Source organism: Ammodytes marinus, assembly GCF_949987685.1.
Source record: "Ammodytes marinus genome assembly, chromosome: 3".
Classification (NCBI taxonomy): domain Eukaryota; kingdom Metazoa; phylum Chordata; class Actinopteri; order Uranoscopiformes; family Ammodytidae; genus Ammodytes; species Ammodytes marinus.
Window position 1 is genome coordinate 10982831 of NC_137232.1, and position 21370 is coordinate 11004200.

Consider the following 21370-nt stretch of genomic DNA (forward strand, 5'->3'; position numbering starts at 1 on the left):
AACTTTGTAGATAAGTCGCCGTGTGAATTCAGTCCGACAGGTGCTCCGGCATTCCTTGAAGCTCTACTGTGGAAAAGGGAGGTTAACTCTTTCATTACTGCTCCGTCGGTCCTAAACATGCAGTACATTAACCAGGCCCATGTGGTTTAGCAGATGGCCTGTTCCAACCCGCCGTGTGATATGACTTACAGCACAAAGACACAGACTGTGCCGTTAAAAAATAAGTTTCAGTTAAACTGGTTTTGATAGGATTTAGCTGACTGGTATGAGCTTGTCTGGCTTAAGGTGGGGTTCGCCCGTTTGAATAGTTACTTTTTTATTTTTTTTTTTCCGATATGAAGCACAGCAATACGACAGTGCTGCAGCCTTGGCTTACATGATTCAAATCATACAAACGTCATTGCTACTTGCACAATTTTATTCGTTTTCAGCCTGTGTTGAATCAGTTCCAGTGGAATAAGAAAGTTAACACTTGTATAAAAAGGACACATGATGATACGCTTTCAAATAAATAAGTCCAGAGCATTAGAGTGCATGTCAGTCTTATGTTATAACAGGTCATTGTAGCCCCAGGAGGAAAAACATTCTATTGACCAAGAAAGAATTGACAACTCCAACGGATGTGTATGTGGCAAACTTGTACGGCACTTCTATCTCTCTGCGCCTCCTTGCCCCGGCGTCGTTTTTTGGCACGCTGTACCACGAGTACAACGCACGCAAGCTCAGTGTCTTCACCGCTAGCCGAGTTCCCAGCAATACTACCACCCCCACCAGGGCTCGGGCGATGCCTATCCCCACTACAGGTGCTGTCAGTGTGGGTAAGGGCACCGGTAACACTCCCTTGGGCTCGAACACCCTCCCGAACTGCTCGTCCAGCCAGTATCCCATGGTGCAACCGGCCCCGGCTCCTAGTATGGTGGTGGTGTCCCCCCGCGTGGTGCTGTAGTGCTCCAGCTCAGGGTAAGTCAAGCTGAGGAAGAGGAGCAGCGAGGGCAGGGCCACGGGCGCCACGAGGCTGGTCAGCTGGAAGCGGTCGAAGGCTTCCCAGTACGGGTAGGAGAGGTACAGGAGGAGGCCTGAGATCAGAACGCCACAGATCACATCCTGAAAAGCAAGAGTAAGGACAAGGTGTTTTAAAGCAGCACTGACAGCAATGGATAAGCAATACACTTTTTAGATTCATTGCCAAAAGTTTAAATAGAAATCTAAAGCTGTTTGGCTTAACCAGCAAAGGAACATCCTATCTTAAACATAGTTTTTTCAAGCACTGGTCAATTTTGTGATATTTTTTTTGCATTTGAATTGAGCAACTGGCAAAGGTTCATGATGACGTCCATAAGTTTACCCTATACAACTGCAGTACCTTGCCTTACGTTTTATTTTTTTACAAAGGCATTGGCCTTTCATTTAACGGGGCAGATAGAGTGGCATCAGTATTTTCATCCAACTCTCAAATACGAATACTTTACTTATTGTTGAAATAATGTGTTAGTCATATTGTTTGAGTGATAATGTCGCTCATGATAAATGGTATAATTGTGTCCTGTAACTGATTAAATAACTTAAGAGAACTTTGTTAAATTTTAGCAGCAAGATTTGTCAAACAAAAAGGGAGGAAACAAAGTGCCTGCTGCATTAAGAGTCTGGGATCAAAGCCTCTGCAGACGGTTTACCCAGACACAGGCATGAATTATGAATCCTGCGTTGAGCTTGAATGTTTTATGCTGGGGGTGTGTGTGTGTGTGTGTGTGGACTAGCTCACCAAAACTGAGTGCATGCCAGTGTAGAGTCGACTCAGACACACCAAGGACGACAGCGTCACTGTGATCAGCAGCCCCACCTCAAACTGAAACTGGGACACACAAAAGATAAAAACACTCTCTTAGATCATCAACCTTGGCAAACACTGATATGGAGATACCGCATGCACACAAACACACACCCTTCGTTTCTATCACCATACGTCCCTGTTATGTAGTATGGCAGAAAAAGATTTAGGATTTTCCATTACTTTTGGTCAGATGCAGCATTCTTAAAAATACCCGGATGCCCTACTACATCCGGGCCGGCTGTGATTTTTTGTGTGGAAATCAGCATGCTTTTTGGGTGATTCTGACCCACAATCCACTGCTCATCGGAGGTTCGACACATTGACTGATGCAACGGATACATAAGCACGAGGCAAGTTCAAGGCGCAAAGTAAAAGTCCCAATTGTATGCCCACTGCATGCTAACTATATACTTTTTTTGACCAGCTGTATTAGGTATAATAGAAAATAGAAGTATGTGATATGGAAAGCAGGGACACACACACACACACACACTGAGAAACACCACTTCCTTGTTAGGGTTATAAAAGATGAAATCCACGATGGAATGTTGTGTGGCACCTAAACATTCCTGACATTCCTTGGTGAAAACATTTGGTTCTTGTTTGAAGCTTTTCTTCCTTGTTAGCTTGTGATTCAATTCATCCCTTCGTCAATCCTCTTAATGGCGACTACTACTTGTATCTCCTCTCTTTCCGATACTCGTCCATTCTGCCTGCTTGACGTACTGCCCGTCATCCGTGTCAGCGCTCCTATAGTTCTCTACTGTCTCTCCATCCTCTCTCTCTCTCTCCCCTCCCTCCCTTTACCTATGGCATTACCCCCTCCATTTCAATAACAGTGAAAAGAGAGGCCTTGTGTATTCATTCACACCCCTCCTGTGCCCCGCCCACTACTCCTTTCTGCCATTTTTTCCTGTGTCTTTTCCTGTCTTTTTGCAGCTGGAAGCCTATTCACTGGTAGTTCATGAAGAGAGTTTTTTTTTGTGAATGACCACAAAGGACTCTGTAGGGACAGGAGAGGGGAGGGGGGGGGGCATTCTGTGATTGACTGTTGTGACCTCCGACCTGCTCCGGGAACCGGGGCCAGTTGCCCCCTGAGGGCCTGGTGGCTATTCAGGAGCCTCCCTTAACTGCACCATACTCCTCTATAAAGCCATGCGTGCTCTTTTCTTTCAAGGGGGCGAGATCCTTAAAGAATGTTAGGCCCAAAGTTAAGTGCTCTACTGTACATGGGGGTGTCTGACGCGCTGTCTCTCTCACCCCGACAACGGTGCTCGCGAGAAAATGAAAAGGCAATCGGCTGGAAATGATGCGACCGCAAATCAGGTTGACAGCTGTTAGAGGCTGTAAACTTCCAACAGAAGGGTTAAGGCATTACAAAAAACGCAGCGCTTGATCAAGACACAAGGCCCCTATGATTGAGCCACTGAGTGTTTTATTGACTTGGCAGTGGAGTGTGGGACAGATAGAGAAGAGTGAGGAGGGGAGGTGGAGACGTACCACTGACAGTCATTGACTCAGTTCGAGTCCATCAGAAAGGCAAACTGCAGCTGGACGGGTGTGTCCGATGGTGACTGATGGTGACTGCTAGTCCCGCCCCCGGCCGGCCCATTGTCCAACAGCTCAGTCAGGACTCTGTGACGGACAGCTGGGGCCACTCCCCTTTCATCCCACAGTGCAGTGAGCAAGGCTGCCACTGCCGCAAATTCAATTTGCGTTCAACTCTTTTGGACCACCATCTGGATCGACCAACTTCATTCACTGCCCGCTAATGTTAAAAGCATCCGCAAACATTTTAACGGCGATTAAATAGCACTACTAATAAGACACCTGCGGTTAAAATTCCAGCTCAATGTCCACTTAGCTTCAGCTTCTGAGCTCTGATGAGGCTCAAGTAGATGATTTGCAGTCAGCGATGGATAGTAGCGAGTATTGTTTGTAACCATTATTCACTAGTCATAGTTTCAGTATTAATATCACAGTGGCCAATCAAGAGACAATGCAGCGCCACTCTTATCACCACCTTTACATTGCAGACTGATGTTGGAGCTTGTTGAAGTTGTGCATGGAATAATTCAAGGTAAAAGTATGTGTTCTGCAGCGAATGGAACTGTGTCAGGTGTTTTTCGAAAACCTATGTGTGGGTCTCATGAGTTGGCTGTATACGGAGGGGAACACCTTCAAGACAGGTCGTTGGTATTGGGATGTTGATCTTGGTTACACGACACATGGAACTTTTTTTCTAAGCAGTGTCCCATACATTACTGACTCATTTGTGACATTAATGACAGCTGTGTGTGTGTGATGCTTACCTGTATCCGGGAGGGAGCGCTCAGTAAGAGAGTGAAGGAGATGGCGGTGGCGGCCATGGCGTGGGTGGAAGGAAGGCCGTACTCTGCGTCGACGCGCGTCTCCAGCTTCACCACAGGGGGCGACAGAGGGCGAGGCAGCTTCAGCACATCTTTCATCACCTGGCCCACGTACATCACCACCTGAGACAGGAGGACATCATGTGTTTCGTAAAGCAAGGTAACACAGAATCTCGGCTAGCATTTTTTTTGAATGATGTTTTATCAATTTCAAGTTAAACCTAACTTACTCTTACTTACGAATGAATACAACATTCTAGTTGTTATGTCAATACAAGATTCTCAGTTTTCAGATGCTTTGTTTATGGTATAGAAACAAATTGAAGAGTAATTGATGAAGTATTATGACTTTTTAAAGGTCACATATTATGCTCTTTTTCAGGTTTAAAATTGTAACAACTAACTCACTGTTGTAATGGTTAGCTGTTAAATAAATAAATAAATGTTTTATATTCTCACAGTGCCATTGCTAAATCTCCGGTTTCAGCCTCTGTCTGAAACGCCCAGCTTTAGTACCAGTCTCTTTAAGCCCCTGCCTTCCAAAGAGACCAGTCTGCTCTGACTGGCCCTGATTCTAACTGCTGGTTTGAATCTAACTGCCATTTAGATTCCTGGGTATCAAGGGGTGTTCCTTATCACAGGTGGAGGTAACACTAAGTAAGGTTATTAGTGAGGGGGGTGTGGCTTCTCCCACGGCATAAGAGGAGAGAAGTTAGACTTTTGAACACCGGTTTTCAGATAGGTGGAAGTATAGAGTAAGAGAGAAAACATTCTAAAGTTTCCCCTGACACAATGGGGATCCATACTCATGTTACAAAGGAAAAAGTGTATCATAGTGCACCTGACAGGAATAGTTCTATGGCACCATGTCCATTAAAAACCACACAGGATTACCGAAGAGCAGCGTGTTGGCCCAAGGAGAACAAATTAGTGACGGAGGAAGATGGTAATAAAATAATGAGCAGAGGAAGCATAATCCTGATTAGACTACAGCTCTCAAACCAACCACAGCAGACCCTTATAAATATCATCATTCCCACGTAAGAAAACAAAAACTGTACAAGAAAAAGGGAGCAACCCTGGTTTTAAAGTGCAGATGCCGCGTGTCCACATGGAAACACAATATAGGCCTACTGCAAGAAACTGCGTATTTGAAAGAGGGGGGCGGGGGGGTATGCTGACACTGCGTCTTCAGCCTGGTGGGGTCAGACAGCGGGCTCTTGACACAATGACACACACTAAGTGCAAGGTGCTTGTGAGTGAGTGAGTGTGTGTGTGTGTGTGTTTGTGTGTCCTTGCGAATGCGCTGCCTATTCTCTTTCATGAGATCCCTTGGATGGGCAGCCTGCTCCGGGTTTATTTAAAGCTCTTGCCTTGTATATTTAATGAATGGCTGTCTTAGCGAGGAGCAGGGAGGCAGTGCACACACAGAGAGCGAGCGTGGGACACTTAATGTGTGTGTTTAAGGGAGAGAGAGAGAGAGAGAGAATAGAGAGGTTGTTATTACCGTCTCCACTGGCACTGCAATCAGGAACTGCTCGTTACCATGGCAAATGGGATATAAAAGTACCGTAATACGACATCTACTGACCCCGCTGTTCGTGCAGCAATTTGTAGACACTGTAGATAAGAGAGTGAAGGAGGAAGAGGTGGACATGAAAGTACCTTAAAAGATCATTACACGCTCTCATTAAACCGCATGGATTAATAGGATGCTAAAGCTTCCAAAAGATTTCTCCCTGAAGAGTGGGCTGCAGGGATTTGGCTTGCAGGGATTTGCGACCATTCAGCCAAAAGAGCATTAGTGATGTCCAACACACTACTGTTAGGTAACAAGGCCTGCCTCGCTGTTATGGCGGCGTTCAAATTCATCCCAAAGAAGGTGGCTGGGGCTAAGTGCAGACCAGAGTCACGTCCCCTCATAGACTGTATATAGGTTCACAAAGACATTGTCATATTGTAACAGGAGATGGCTCTTCCACCAAAATGTTGAAACATGCGTAGAAGCACACCATTAGTGTAATTCTATGCCAACGTTTTTTTTTAGCATTTATAGACTTAGAGAAATAGCTTGCCTGGCTCTCTCCAAAGTAAAAAAAAATACACCCAACAGAATAAGGCTCGCTTATACATCGATTTTTGGGTATGTTTAATCTAATAGCCTACATAATGCACTGCCTTTTAGCAGGTACAATGTCATGTTTGTTTGATGTGTAAGCATGCTACCATTTGCTAATGAGCGGTAAAGACATAGTGCCATTCGTTTAGCAGATGTTTTGTCGTAAACTTAAGATATTGGACAGATATAAAAATAACAACTCAAAGATGGCATCGCTTGAAATAGCCTAATAATCAATTAGTGTTTTTAGAGGTGTAACTATCTAGTTCTTTTGAGATGTGTTTCAGTTATTTTCCCCAGAAAAGATATACTCACACCACATACCTCACCATATAAGCACACACATTGGCCTATATGTAGGTTTGTTTACCCATGTAATAACCAAAGGTAGGTAGGATACAATGTAGGGACTGGTAGGCATACTTTTTGAAGTTCTGGAAAGAGTTAGGCTAGCAGTTTGCCCCGGACTTCGGTGTTTATGCTACAGTAAGCTAGCAGCCTCATACTCCACAATCTTTAGCCAACCCAAAAGTTCACAAAATGATGTGGACAGGACAGGAGTGTCCACATTGTAGTGTCTCAAACATTGTAGGTTGAGGGAATTTGAGACGGCTAACTGACAATAAATACAGGAAAGAAAGTGATTGAACCTTAGTTCCAACAACAATGTGTCCATTCCGAATGCTAAATCTTTCTTTCTCCATGATATCTATGGTCCTCTGATGGTGCATGCGTGTGAAGTCCATTCTTCCAATATTTGAATCCACCTACACACTGAAGTACCCACACACACACACACAATAATTGGTACCATGAAGTTGACAATGCACAGAGGACAGACAATGGTAAGCCCATTTAGCACGAGCGACCCTATCAATTCACCATGACTGTATTCATACAACAAGCCATGCTGTGTGTGTGCACATGATCCACTGCTCCCCCCCTTCCCCTCACACAATAATGAGCCTACCAGTTCAAGGGCTTTGCATGAGAAGAAGACACCATAGCCCTGCCCCCCTGCACTCACCATCAACACAAACATATTCAACTGGCTCCAGTAAAAGTCACATCAGAAGACAGGGACTGACCCAGACAGTCTGGTCACATAAAGAGAAGAGTTAAACACAGGTCAAGAAGACACACACAAGCAGACAGAGAGATGCGTTAGTGTGTGTTCTATCATGAATAAGTGTATTGATCGAGGCCAGTGCAGCTTTGGGCTTTGGACTTTGATCTGTCAACATGTGGATCTGTGTGTGTGTGTGTGCATGTGTGTGTGTGTGTGTGTGTGTGTGTGTGTGTGGATGTGTGTGTGTGTGTGTGTGTGTGTGTGTGTGTGTGTGTGTGTGTGTGTGTGTGTGTTGTCCATCCATGCAGAAGAAGAAGGGCTCTTGCACAGGTCACTGTTTGTATGGAGAAAACATCCAAGATGTTTGCTTTGTTCCACAGTGAAATGAGACGTAGCTGATTTGGTCCCTCATTCATATCTTTGTGATGCATAACAGTCCAGTTACTGGAAAATATGCTGCCTGGAAGGTATGCTAATATAAGCTCTCCAGCACTGGCGATGGTCAATTATATTTATCAGTGGTTGGTATAAATGTGTGCAAATAAAAAAACAGTAACATATGTGAAAATAACTTGTTACATTTTTAAACAGCAAGCAAATCCACTAACTTTCATAGCTGCAGAACTCAGCTGCAGCACATAATAAAAGTTGATTTATTGGTAGTTTTTGGAGTCATGCTCAATGCAGGAGTATGTTCTGCATTTATATATTAGTCCCTCCATAATATGCCATAAACCCGCCGCATGGTTCCTGCAATTTACCGAGATTGCCTTTAGAAACGGAGCACAATGTCTTCTGGGTCTAGTTTTATAGTGGTTCTCTATACTTTACTGGCCTCCTCATTGACTTACAATCCAGTTGTTATTTTATGAACTTGAGCGTGCTTTTATTGAGTTTTGTACGTTTTTTGTTTAGCTGAATTGGCTTTCACTTCCCTGTTAATAAAAAAGAATCACCCAATAACGTTAAACTATTTCTCAAACACTGTGAACTTGTAGAACAACAAGACTGCGTATAGTGCCATTATAGCAGTGACGCATTATGCTAATGTCAGAATTCTTTTTTTATTTGTGGTTTATGAACAAATGCCTGCAACACCGATGGCATTCAACGTTTAAAAACCAGCTTCAGCTGTACTTTTGTTCAATGCTAATTAGCGACGTTAATAGCACAAAGATAGTGAACATTGTACCTGGCTGCAGGCGGAACATCAAGATGTAACCATTGTCATTGTGATTAGTTTGCATGCTGCTGATACTAGCATTTTACTCAAAGCATCCTGCTGTTCCTACAAGTACAATAGCTTGCGGCTGTAGGCCTACTTTTATTACAAGTACAGCCTGCAAGCATGACTATAGCCTGTTTTGGGACAAATCTGAAGACTAGAAAATGCATTGGTATCTCCACCTCATTCAGTTGAAAGGTTTTCTCATTAACGAAAACTGATTCAGTTTCTTTCTCAAGTCTTAATTTATCCACATGATATTGTATGCCCTCTGTGTCGTATAAAAGCCCAACTTTATCAGATTTGATATTCCAAACACTACAGTAGGTGTATGCTTTGCATGACACTATGCTTAAATAATATCATACAAAACACAGCAATATAATTCATGAGCATATGGTTAATGACAGTTTTTGTTTCACAAGTCAGCCAAAGTCACCCTGCAAGTGAAGGCAACAGAGAGCAGCGGCGAAGGTGTGTGTGTGTGTGTGTGTGGGGGGGTGTGTGTAATGCGTGTGTCATTCATGTGCCCGCAATGTGTTTTCTCATGCGTACAAGTCTGAATTTGCATGGGGGCACTTCAAACGATGGCGTGAGTTGCCAGTTTCGTGTGCAAGACCTATGCGAGTGAGAGAGAGTGTGAGCAATAGCCCTCCATGAACCTTAGATAACTCCAGCAGCACAATGGCAGGGCGCTGTTAGAAGTTAAAAGTGGTGGCGGGGTGGAGCAGCGCCCCCAGGGCTGGCAAGACCAAATAGTCGGTCCTGAGAGAGAGAGAAAGCTCAGAGCTCTGGTGATGGGCCCAATAAAACACTCTGCTGGAAGAGCAGGGGGGACGAGAACACAGAGTAAAGCTGGTAATGTCTAACTAGAGGGAGGGCAATGAGTGTATTTAGTGGGCGAGGTGGGGTGGACCAGCGTGTGTGTGTGTGTGTGTGTGTGTGTTGGTGTTTATGTGCGTTTTAAAAAGGAGTTCACACAGAGGGCCTGGTGCAGCCAGGATGCCAGAAGAATGGCATCTCTTGCCCTGGGGGACCCAACAAGGGGTTCAGACACAGGGCACACACCACCACCGCGCTCGGGACGGGGACACAAAGGGCACAAAAACACACTGCCAAACACACACGCACACACACACACACACACACACATGGCCGCAGTGAGGGTATAAAGCCAACTATGTGTGTCTTCAGGAGTGTCAAATAGGCTTCTTTTGGGGTCAAGCTGGACATGTTTTCATGTTTCCTTGTCGCAGTGTGCTGCTGGATTATATCAGAGTAAAACATCTGAAAGAGGGAAAGAACCTAGCTAGTCTTATGTGTGGTCATGTGTGGCCTCTGACCGTGTCAAGAGGGCCCCGGTCAGGCTGCCCCCCTCCCCCCACAAAGGCCTGGGGATATGTGGACACAGTGGTGTCAGAGACCGGTCACTGGGGAAGGATGAAAGGAGGTTGAAAGGTGAAGAGAGGGATAGGAAGAGCAGAGAGAAGAGAGATGGCATTGTAGGAACGAACGGACATCGGACTGGAGACTTGGGTTACTGACATATACGCATACACACACACACACACACATACACACTTTCTCTGCAGGTGTGACTTACGGTCCACATGTTGACCAGCCGTCGGCATAGGAACGGGTCCAGGTTCCAGTGTATGCAGGGCAGAACGGTGATGTAGAAGATTTCGTGGCCCAGGCCCGCTGAGAGCAGGAAGAGGATGTGCAGCGGCCAGTTGGTCACCTTATACTGAGGCTTGCTGATGATGATGCCGCCCTGCAGACAGTAAACAAAAACAGACACAGAATATTTATTTGTTTATTTAGCAGGGACAATGCACAGCTCATTAGCAGTACCAGAGTTAGCTATTAGCTCATTTTCATCTGTACGTCATATGACAGTGGCAGGTGCCTAAAGATGGTATCAGATCAGATTCAAACTACCCGCACAGCTCGTACCCTTTCATTTGCTGCTTCATGACATTACATTTCATCATTTGTACCAGCCAGCAAATCATCTATTGGAAATCTTCATTGAGCTGACTACAGTAGCACATGATGAAATACCAAGCACTATTTAGTATTGCACCTCAACACAGTTAGAAGATCAACTTAAAAACAAAAAAAGAACGGTCAAAAATGGGGACAGCAGTGGTCAAGGCTTTTATATCTCTAGTCTGCACCAAGTTCTAAAAATAATGGGTCCTACATTGTCCATGATGCAACAGTTTGGCATCTTCATTCAGAGCCCTCCACCTCCCTAAATTCCCACTTCTGTCAAACCCCACATCTCCGGATGACAAGCAGACTGCCTGTTATAAATCTGTCATCTCCAAGCCCAAACCCTGGTAACATCATGGTGACATCATTTGGATTACTCTGCCAGAGCCACAGGCGACATAATTCAAAAGGTTTTTTTTTTTTTTTTTTTACAGTCCATGGTAGTCCTACACTGGCTTTCCTGTGTTAACTGAGTGGAGTGTCCTTAAAGAGATTTAGAATCACTTTAAATTAAAAGGTGGAGTCCGCAATTCTGGAGAAAGCTAGTTGTCAAAATCACTTGTCAAAATCAGTCTCCCTACAATTCACTTCCTGACCGTCTGTCAAACAGTGGGTTGTTGGAGAAAAAAATATTAAATGTTAATACACATCCTTAAACATGTATGGAAATAAAATGTATGTAAACAATAGAGGCCCACATGAAGAGCTTGGGTTCTTTTTCAGTAGCAGATCGTGAGGAGTTATTCACTGATTTTGACCAAAAGGGATTTTGACAACAAGCATTCTCCACAATCACCGAGTCCACCTTTTTAAATTTCGTTTACTTCCACTTATTTCCATAAACAAATTGTTTGCAGAAGGAAAGGGACACCGTCAAGAACTAAACGTCACACAGAAAAGTCTGTCTTTGTGCAGGTGAGTTGGCCAACAGAGACAGACACCCTGACAAACGAGAAAAGCCAGTCACAGTTTGCATTGTTTCTAAACGAATCTAAATGTTTATCTAGACAAGTTATCTAATCCGGTGTTTAACACGATGACACATGGCACGAATTCCATGGCACTTTTCCAGAATGATGTAAAAGTATAAATGAATCCCAAAGCGTTGAGGGATTCAAATGCAAATAGGCTACTGGTCTGTAGTTAAAATGTTCAGTTTAATTAAAAGGACCTATTAAATATACAAACGAACAGGGTTTTTTTCCCCCCACACTAAACGACTTACACTACTGCTGTTTGCCCTTCCATTCTCGTTGCATTTATAGTTTGAATTCCTATCCGAGTCCGTGTGGTGGTCCAATCGTACCACCGACGGCTGCACACGTGGTTTTTTGTCGGTGTGTTGGACCGGTGTTCCGTTCTGGACGCGCTTGCCCTCGCGGCTGTGGTCGTGCGCGCCTTCGACAAGAAGGAAGAGTCCGCAACGTCTCTGGAACCGGGCCACGAGCTCCGGGTCATGCAGGTAAGCCAGCAGCTCCATCATGTCAGGAGGGGAGAGAGACACCACGAGTGTGTAGAAGCCGGCGGTGTTGTTGGTTTTGTGAGCGGGAGAGGCTGTGTAATTTAGTGGATAGGTGATGTGTGTCTGCAAGGGTGTGTCTGCAAGTGTGGAGCTCCGTACAGGTGCAGCGGCTGTGCGCAAACAGGTGTGCGTAGAGGGGCGGGGCTGGAAGTGGGGGGCTGGGCTGAACCGGTTGTGTTGAGTAGTAGCGGTGTGAGTATATAGGCTTGTCTGACCTTTACACTTGGGAGGGTTCAGATGCTTTCACGAAGTATTTACAGCGGTAGGATTGGTATTTAGTTGGTGGAGTTTGTTCCTGGGGCGTGTTGTTACATTAATGGGAAACACTTGAAAGTATGGGCATCCAAAACCAGGCTGATAATGGGATTTGATAGTTCAACATGAGTCATGAGATATGACATAGACATAGACATAGAGTAGGCCTAAATAAACAACTGTTTAGAGACAATAGCCAGACCACTGTGAGATGACTTTTCCAGGAAATCCCAATTTGGGCACATAGTTCATGTTTACTGGTGTTATCGTTGACAACACCCAGCTGATGTGCTCATTTGTATTTTTTTTCTTCAAATGTTATTATGCAATATTTTGATTAGCTTTGAAAAGAAAAACGAGGAACTGGAGAGCTTCTTGGAACTGATAGTCTTTGTGAAACTAAAGCAATGCTCTTTGGTAGGAGGGTGAGGGGGGCATGAACAGATCCAGTGTACATCAGGAAGAAATCCAAGGCACTTTGTCTTCAGAAATAAAGGTTAAAACTGCCTTTCATTCAAAAAGGCACATTCCACCACTAAAATGAGAGAAACACATAATCAACTCATTTCAGTATCCAGCCTTCTTCGAGAAGCTTTTCATTATATGCCAGTTTTTAAAAAGGCAGCTTTTACCTTTTTATTTTTTTAGTGCCTTTGATTTGTTCTTGAAGTACAGTGTATCTATTTTATGTGCTTGTTGCTGTCAGAATGTGTGCCAGCAGTAATAAGAGACAGACGGCAGCATCACTCCATGCTGTTACAGAGCTGTTTTCAATCTCCCACCCACAGAGATCCACTAACGGTTTAGTAATTGCTCTAGAAGTCTTGAAAACGGGAAACATTTTATAGGACAGAATAGTGTTCCATAAAAGGGGACTCAGCAGATCCTCAATGTACCGTAACAATGGGAGGATTTATTCATATCTGAACCATGAACCCTTATAATTGAGATTTCATTTCAAGCTGGGGTGGAGGATTTGGGGAGAAAATGGCAGTTGGGATAGAGATTCGAATTCAAATACCTCAACCGCTCCACTTATTCTCTTTGGTCCCTCCCTGACATGCTCTATACCAACAAAGTCATGCCAAAGTGAATGGACAGTCCCAACAGCCAATAAGAACAGAGAATCGGAGCCTCGCTCTGATTGGTCAAAGTGTACAGCTCATGTTAACTTTGACCAATCAGAAATCATATACCCCAGCTTTAAGTCCATTCAAGACTCCACTCTCACTATATGATTATCAGTTGTCATGTTTTCTGGTCTGTGAGGCTGAATGTGTGTGTAAGTGACCATCCCATTTAGGGCTCCATTTCCCTCTTACATATAGGAACATCTTAATAGCCAACTGTTCTGTCCCTGTTGGCTTTTCACTTGTCATGTCAGCAGGTGTCAATATTTAAAGGCAGGTGGAGATGTCACTAACCACATGACTCATTCTACATTAATAACATCAACAACCGTCATGTCTCTTATGGTGCATCCACACCAATCGTGTGATATAGTCTCCATAAACGTGTAACTGCTTGTAAAGTAATTCACTAATCTCATCTGTCCTTGCTGTGATGTTAACGGATCCAGTAGACCTTTCACGATCAGCTTCAGATCAAACAGCGAGGGTCACTTTGAAGAATAGTTTTCCTTAGAGATTTCCCACAAGTGTTTGACAACATGTGCCTATATTTCCAAAAGCAGCAAGAGATCTCTAAAGTGCCATAACAGCGATTAACATTGTAGGCTACATCATTTCCTTATAGAGGTTCTTGTGCACTATTTGGAGTACATTTTGCTATTTGAACTGATTACATTTTTTCTTATCAACCTGACAACTTGTGTTTTAAAGTTAGTCCACAGTGTACAAATAACAGGTTGCACAAACGGTAGGCCTACACATAGTAAAGTACTAGTTCTGATCTTCCTAACTATATGCTGAGATTCCTGTAGCCTCCATATTTGAACGTTAGATTCACTTCCCTTTATCCAACAAACCTCTTTCTTTTTGTATACACGTTGTGCTCTTTGTTACAGGAAACAGTCAACCCCCCCCCCCCCCCCTCAGTTGACCAAATTAGCGCATCCTGTGGTCTGGTCTATGGTCTACGTAGTTTTGGATCGAGCATGGGTGTCATAGCTGCTCCCTGCCTGCGCACACAGATAGAGCACCGAAAACAACATCAACACATTCTCTCGCTCTCTCTCCCTCTCTCTTTCTCTCTCTCTCCCCCTGCTTTGTGGGATGCTCGGACTCGCGCTTCGGAGCAACCACCATTACATCATCTATTCCCACAGACCACAGCCCAACACCAAATGAGCGTTTTTTATAGGCTATTCAACCGGGATCCCGATCACTTAGAGCGCGCGTCAGACTCGATTATAACGGAACTCTCTGGGGACATCAACATATAAAAACACAGCAGCACTGTATGCCAGTCTACGCCGGGGATGATGATGATGATGATGATGATGATGATGATGGCGTTTGAATGAACGGGGGAGGAGGGGGGAAAGGAGAGGAGGAGAGACGTGCACCGTCATCAGCATCTGTCCGCCAGCTCCCTTTGTGTTCACCACCGGAGAATGTGAATGGCGAAAGATGACATGGCAGAGGTAGATGTGGCCCCGAGCGGAGCGGAACCCCCCGGCGTGGACGAGGCCTCCTCCTCCTCCTCCTCGTTGACGTTCCCTTACGAGGAGTACGAATGCAAAATCTGCTACAATTATTTCGACCTTGACCGGCGCGCACCGAAGATCCTCGAGTGCCTGCACACGTTCTGCGAGGAGTGCCTGAACACGCTCCATCTGCGGGAGGAGCGGCCATGGCGCGTCAGCTGCCCCGTCTGTCGCCACCGCACGCCCGTGCCGGACTATCGGATACAAAACCTGCCCAACAACACCAAGGTGACGGAGGATTTCCCCCTCTACATCGACTCGGACCCGCTTCCCCAGGACGCACTGCCGCCCTACCCTCCGCCGCTGCACCCAGCCCTAGTCGCCCTCCGCCGGGAAGAGGCGTCGGGGGCTTCCAGCAGCGTCAGCCATGCGTCAGCCCCGTCTACCACCGTGTCCACGGCCACGACCCTCTCGCAGGACTCGGTGCGCTACGACAGCTGTCAGAGCTGCAAGCGGGTGGCGCTGACCACCGGCTGCGTGTGCGTCATCTTCTCCTTCCTGTCCATGTTGGTGCTGCTCTTCATGGGTCTCATCTTCGTGCACAGTCACAGCATTCCCCCGTCGCCGGCCGGACCCATTTGCCTGTCGGTAGCCAGCATCCTGGCCATGTTCTCGGTGGTGGTCACGTGGCTCATCTGCTGGCTCAAATACAGACCGGACCACGAGACAGGCCGCGCATCCGCCACCAGTAACTCCCGGAGAAACGCCTGATGTCTATAGGCTACAGGCTGCTGCTGCTGGCTGACTGATGGTGATGGAGATGTTGTAGCCGATACTGTGGGTGTGTGTTTGTGAACATAATACTGACAGCTGATACTCCTCCTGCTCCCTTTACTTTTTTCTAGGAATCCAATCTCGTCCACAAAATGGCCTTTTTACCAGTATATAGCAAACACCCAAAAGGCCTTGTGTTGCTTGGAACAATAGGCTGACAATGATCCTTGATAATCTTTTTTTCCCTCAAGTGGTGCACTTGAATTTACAGCGGGTGCACTTGACTTGACTGGGCGTCTCCCTGGAGTGAACTAGAATCAGAGCCCTGGTGTCAGTGTGAGGTGTAGTGGTTGGTTTGATGACTGAATGTGAAGTGCTTATTTCCAGGGTCTCATACCCTTGCCCACACTTGCCTGATATATCATTTGCATATGCCACTCACTGTATGATAACTGTCCATGTGGTGATTCACTCCATATATCTCGACAAAGCACTGCTGTACTGTACAGATAGCTTAATGGCTATATGTTCACTTCTGAGTTTTCAGGTGATTGGTATTAGGTTTTGACGGACGCTTGGATGTTACAAAGAAGGCGTACCCACAATCCAAACTGTAAATAGTCCACAGATGAGGTGTTGTGGGGGTGGTACTGGCCAGACCTTCCTAATCCTTGTGCTTTAGTTGATCCTTTATGGGATGGCACTGTTTCCTTTATTACACTGAAACTGCACCTCTTAAAGGTTCTCTTCCAAAGGGATCTTCGGAGAGATTTAGCTTGTGTTTGGGACCCTGTGTTTGGCCACTTTTCTGCATGTCAGGCTCCTGAAAGTTCAAGTTGTGTTTTGTTTTGATCTTCTTTTTATGTTTTGGACAGAAGGGACATTGCATTGCCTGACTCCTGTGCCTAACCCTGTTGCTGAACTATAGGCAAACACTTCACCGTTAACCGAATATCAAAAAAAACATACCATGCATTTCAGGGGCCGTCCCGCCACAGCCAGCGTCCAGCTGGGCTTGTGGGCAGGGATTTCATCTTTTCTCTCACATCATTCACACATTAGGATGTTGAAAACATGGCTTCCGACATGGAGCTGCCTCCCAAATCCGCACCTTTTTATGATATATGTGGGTCTTGGCGGTTGGGCTTTGAAGAAAGGTCGGAATAGATTGTCATAAGTATGTGTTTAGCAGGCAGTGGTGTGCAAAGAGGGGGTGCAGAGGGGTTAACCGCCCCTGTCCTTTTTCTTTTGGGACTTCCACACTTGCCCTATAGGTCATACAAGGGGCATATAGTTGCCCTTCTAAAATGAAGCTTTTTCTTCTACATCAGAGGGGCATTTGAGCATTTGTATCACCTGAATGAACCAAAACTAATGATCTCCCCAATATATGATGGCTGTCAGTACCTACACATTGGCCACACGTTTGTTAACATGGAGGGGCAGTCCTTTTTTAATTAGAAAGTCTGTGCACGCCCCTGTGTACAGGTAGAATCCAGGCTAAAGCCTTACACCTACAGCTGCCTCCATGACCAGATTCACTCTTCCTCATTCAAAGCCACATGTGAGAATCTAATCTGTCTTTTTCCTTGGCCATGCCAGACTTGGTGCACAACCTATATAGTCCTAGATATTATTTGGTGTCACTCCAGCTCCTCCGAGAGCCAGGAGTCATATTTAACTCTGGAAAGTGAAAGATCTATGCCCCATGAACTGTGTGGTTGAGATTAAAAAGAGGCACATAAGAAAAACCCCACTGCATGGGCCTGCCTGGAGCTGCACTAAGGCAATGCAAATATAAGATTTTTCCTAAACTAAACGTAATATAATTGGGTTTATTTCCCTCAGAAATACACAGCGGGTCTGTAACAAAACTCAAACACTGTATGACACTTTTCAATGAAATCACCTTCAGGCAACACAGTGTGTGTAACCCTAAAAAATGCTAACGTGTTATTATTTTAAATATAACTGTGAACCGTTAAATGGCTAATTCTGTGTATGTGATTTATTTATTTATTATTCCTGAAAGTAGCAAAAAAGGAGAGGTGAAGTGTAAGACCCTCATATGGACAAAACATGTGATGGTCCTGCATGTGAATATTTACGCTCCTCTTCAACTTTCTGGCTCCTTAACCTTCCTGTCGGCCGTTTCTCTTTAGAATTCTGAGATGCTGAGGTGGTTTTGGTCCATGCACTTATTGCCCAAATTGCACAAATAACGTGGTTCTTGCCTCACTGCATGGGGGTGAAAGGAAGAAAAAATACACACACAACAAAAAGCAAAAACAGTTCAAAATAATTCTTAATCTGATCCCCAATGCTCGCTTCAATCATCCAGTTTAACCTTCCTCCCACCTGTCAGACGATGCACTTTCACCCTCTTATTTGACACGAGTAACGGGGGTCAATACCTTTGACAAAATGTAAGCATATTGTATTTATTTGGTAAGACCAAGTGTTTTTTTCTTTGTTGGTTTTTATGAGAATCTGTGGTCGTGGTGGAAGTATTTGCACAGAGAACTGTTCCTTGTGTGCTGTTTTACATGACATAAAAACACATTTCATTAATAAAGGAAACATGAATACCCATGGCATCCATTCCTCTGTCTGACACTGAAGGTGACAGCTGGTAGATTCTAGCCTGTTATAACCAAGGCAAGCTGCGTTTATGTCCATGCCCAGTCTTACATAATGACTGGTAATGAACTGAATGTGATGTAACTCTTCTCCGCGCTGCTATGTATGACAAATGGAAATGTGTCACACTGCCCCCTCTCAATACTTGTACTGACAAGCCAGACATCTATTTCCTCCCCTCCTTGTTGTTAGGGCGAGACACTGCAGGTGAATATGGTCAAGACAAATCTAACTTGTAGAATATCATAATGAAACTTTGCCAGTTGATTACTTACATTAGAACAATTATTTTGTTGTATTACAATGTATTACAGAAAAGTTTGAATGAATATCAAAATGTGGCAATATCCAACTAACAAATTAGGCTATATGCGTAGGCCTACAATTGCATCTCTTTAAAAATCTAAAATCTAAATGTTGAATAAAGCCGGAGTCAAAATCTCTATTTACTTTTTACATCACATTGGTGTCCAAGGTTTTTACTGAATAGATTTTGGATACAACCTTTTTTCATTATATATATATATATATAAAAAAAACTATAGGCTATATGTACAGGTCTTAAAAATAGTTAATTTTTAAGCATGTTTTTAAGAGCATGTATCATAAATAATACGGTCAAAAACATATGAACAAATCCTTCATCAATCACCCTCAGAAAAGTGCTAAGAATTATTATGGAAAGTGTAGTTGATGTAAGTGGCGTGCTTAAGAAGTTTAGATTGTTGGTTCAGATTATTGAAATAAAAAAACTAATGTTGATATAATGTTGTTAAATATGTTGTATAGGAGAAATATACTGATGCAAACTCCTCCTGCAGCATGTTGCTTTAATATGTCCTCCAGCAACAGTGAACACAACAGATGTTGGCAGCTGGAGGCTCAGGGGCCAAAGCTTTTTGACCTAATGCCCCAAATCAGCAGCATTAGTGCATTATTTGTGTGCCAATGGCTGCTAAATACCTTACATAACTGCAATTCATTAGTTAGGCTATAGCTTATATGCATTCACTTTCATACATAGATTTATATTGTTGAGTTCTACCCTAGCCAATGTCCACCCAATATCTGAATCCACCCTCCCTGCTGTGCATCAAATATGCCCCCTACTGGAAGACAAAGGATGCTGCATGCCATTTTTATATAGCCTATAAAAAAATACTCCTGTGGCAACTTTCATTGCTCACGTATAGGTCTAGTTGTGTAAACTGCTGGTGGCTGAAACTTGATTAAAAGTAAATACATTTTTCAATATGGTCCACGCGCTGATGTGCCGTTAATATCACAGACTGAGATTTCCCACATGTGTTTACCTGGTCGCACAAAGCTGCCATTTAGTTGAATATAAATTGAGCCATTCAGCAGCAACAAGATCCCCCCCCCATAAACCAAAACAGAATAGATAAAAACCAATGTTGACCGATCACCGTCTAATTACAGCATCGCACATACATTCTTTATATCACCACCAGGCACCAGCTAACCAGAAGTTCCATGGCTCATAAATTAAAGCTGCCACATAGTGTGTATGACCTTTCAAATAATCTGGTCCACATCCTCAGCACCGTGTAAACAAGTGTGTGCTTTGGTCCGAGCAGTGCAATAGTATAGGCCTATAGGCTACAACAGTAAAGCCTATTGTAGCGAGGCCTTAGCTGTAGTTTTCAATCAGATACAGTTACACTGATTACTGGAACATAGTTTGATGCAAAAGTGTGCTTACGAATTAGCCATGACAACAAACAAAGTCAGACGACATGTTGTTTTAAGAATGTTGGGCTAATGGATTTGAATGGCTCTCAGAAGACAGTTGGCTATGTGTGTAACCAGCTATTGAGCATTTTCATTTCCATCCACTGTCCTGCTGGCCCTATATTACTGTAGGCCTTCCTCAACAGGAGAAGAAACATACAGCATAGCCTACTTCTCCCAGCATAGCTAATTTACTGATTTCCTTTTATTTTTACTACCACATGTCGAAATCAAACATTATCTCTTAATAATGTTGACATGTTTATGTTGCTCTTTTTAATTTGGAGTAAAACTTTTTTTTTTAACTTTATTGTGCCAGGAGACATCTCTGTAGACTATAGTCCAATTTACACTTTTGAGTATCTTCGGTAAAAGCAATAGGCCTATTATCTCACCCATAACATCTGTTGTAAGATATTGGGTGAACCAATGGGTAAGGTGGAACTCTCAAGACAAAAACAATATGCCTGTGTCTAAAAAAAAGTATAACTTTTTAATCAATTGATTACAGCTATATAAGGCATTTAGCAACCATGGCAAAAACAAAACAATATTAACATACTTGTGTGTGTGTGTGTTTCAGTGTATGTACAGTATATAAGATTATTTTCTCATGTATTAATTTAATACATTTGATAAATTATCTTTTCTTTGTGGACTTAAGTATTTAATTTATTCATATATTTTGCTCTATGTTTGCTCTGTAAAACTTTAACTGATTTTATATTAATCGACTAATGTTTCATGCGTGCTTGCAGCCTTTATACTGTTGGGTTTATACCATATTTTATAAACATCATATGTTTCTCGTGCAAACATCTTAATTGGTTAAGTAACTGGTAAGTTTAGTTAACAGATGAATGTAGTGGAGTAAAAAAGTAGAACATTTCCCAATGAATTGTAGTGCAGTGGACGTAGAAAGTAGCATACTAAAGTAAAGTGCCTCAAACTTGTATTTAAGTACTGGAGTAAATGTAATTAGTTATATTACACTAGTGGTGTTGGACTTGGATATTTGTACTCTACTTTAGTATTTCCATTTTATGCAACTTCATGCTTCCACTTCCACATTCCAGAGGAACATCTGTTTATTTCACACCTAGGCTGGCCTATACTTTTCCTGGTATTTACATAAAAAACATCAGTGTATAACAATGTTACATGTTCAACCGTCCAGCAGTATAGGCTAAGATGTGTTTATTGAGCTC

The 21370-nt window shown here is 43.7% G+C and overlaps 2 protein-coding genes across 2 annotated transcripts; one reads left to right on the plus strand and one right to left on the minus strand.

Annotated features, from left to right (window-relative positions):
* Positions 1-406: 406 nt before the first annotated feature.
* Positions 407-12203, minus strand: sgpp2 (sphingosine-1-phosphate phosphatase 2). The gene is made up of 5 exons (XM_080025313.1): positions 11837-12203; positions 10217-10387; positions 4144-4323; positions 1763-1852; positions 407-1104 (listed from the first exon to the last, which is right to left on the minus strand). The coding sequence occupies exons 1-5, from the start codon at positions 12092-12094 to the stop codon at positions 559-561; spliced, it is 1245 nt and encodes a 414-aa protein (XP_079881439.1). The 5' UTR covers positions 12095-12203; the 3' UTR covers positions 407-558.
* Positions 12204-14935: 2732 nt separating this feature from the next.
* On the plus strand, positions 14936-16496 carry rnf228 (ring finger protein 228). Its single transcript, XM_080024991.1, has one exon. The coding sequence runs from the start codon at positions 14970-14972 to the stop codon at positions 15765-15767; it is 798 nt and encodes a 265-aa protein (XP_079881117.1). The 5' UTR covers positions 14936-14969; the 3' UTR covers positions 15768-16496.
* The last annotated feature ends 4874 nt before the right edge of the window (positions 16497-21370 follow it).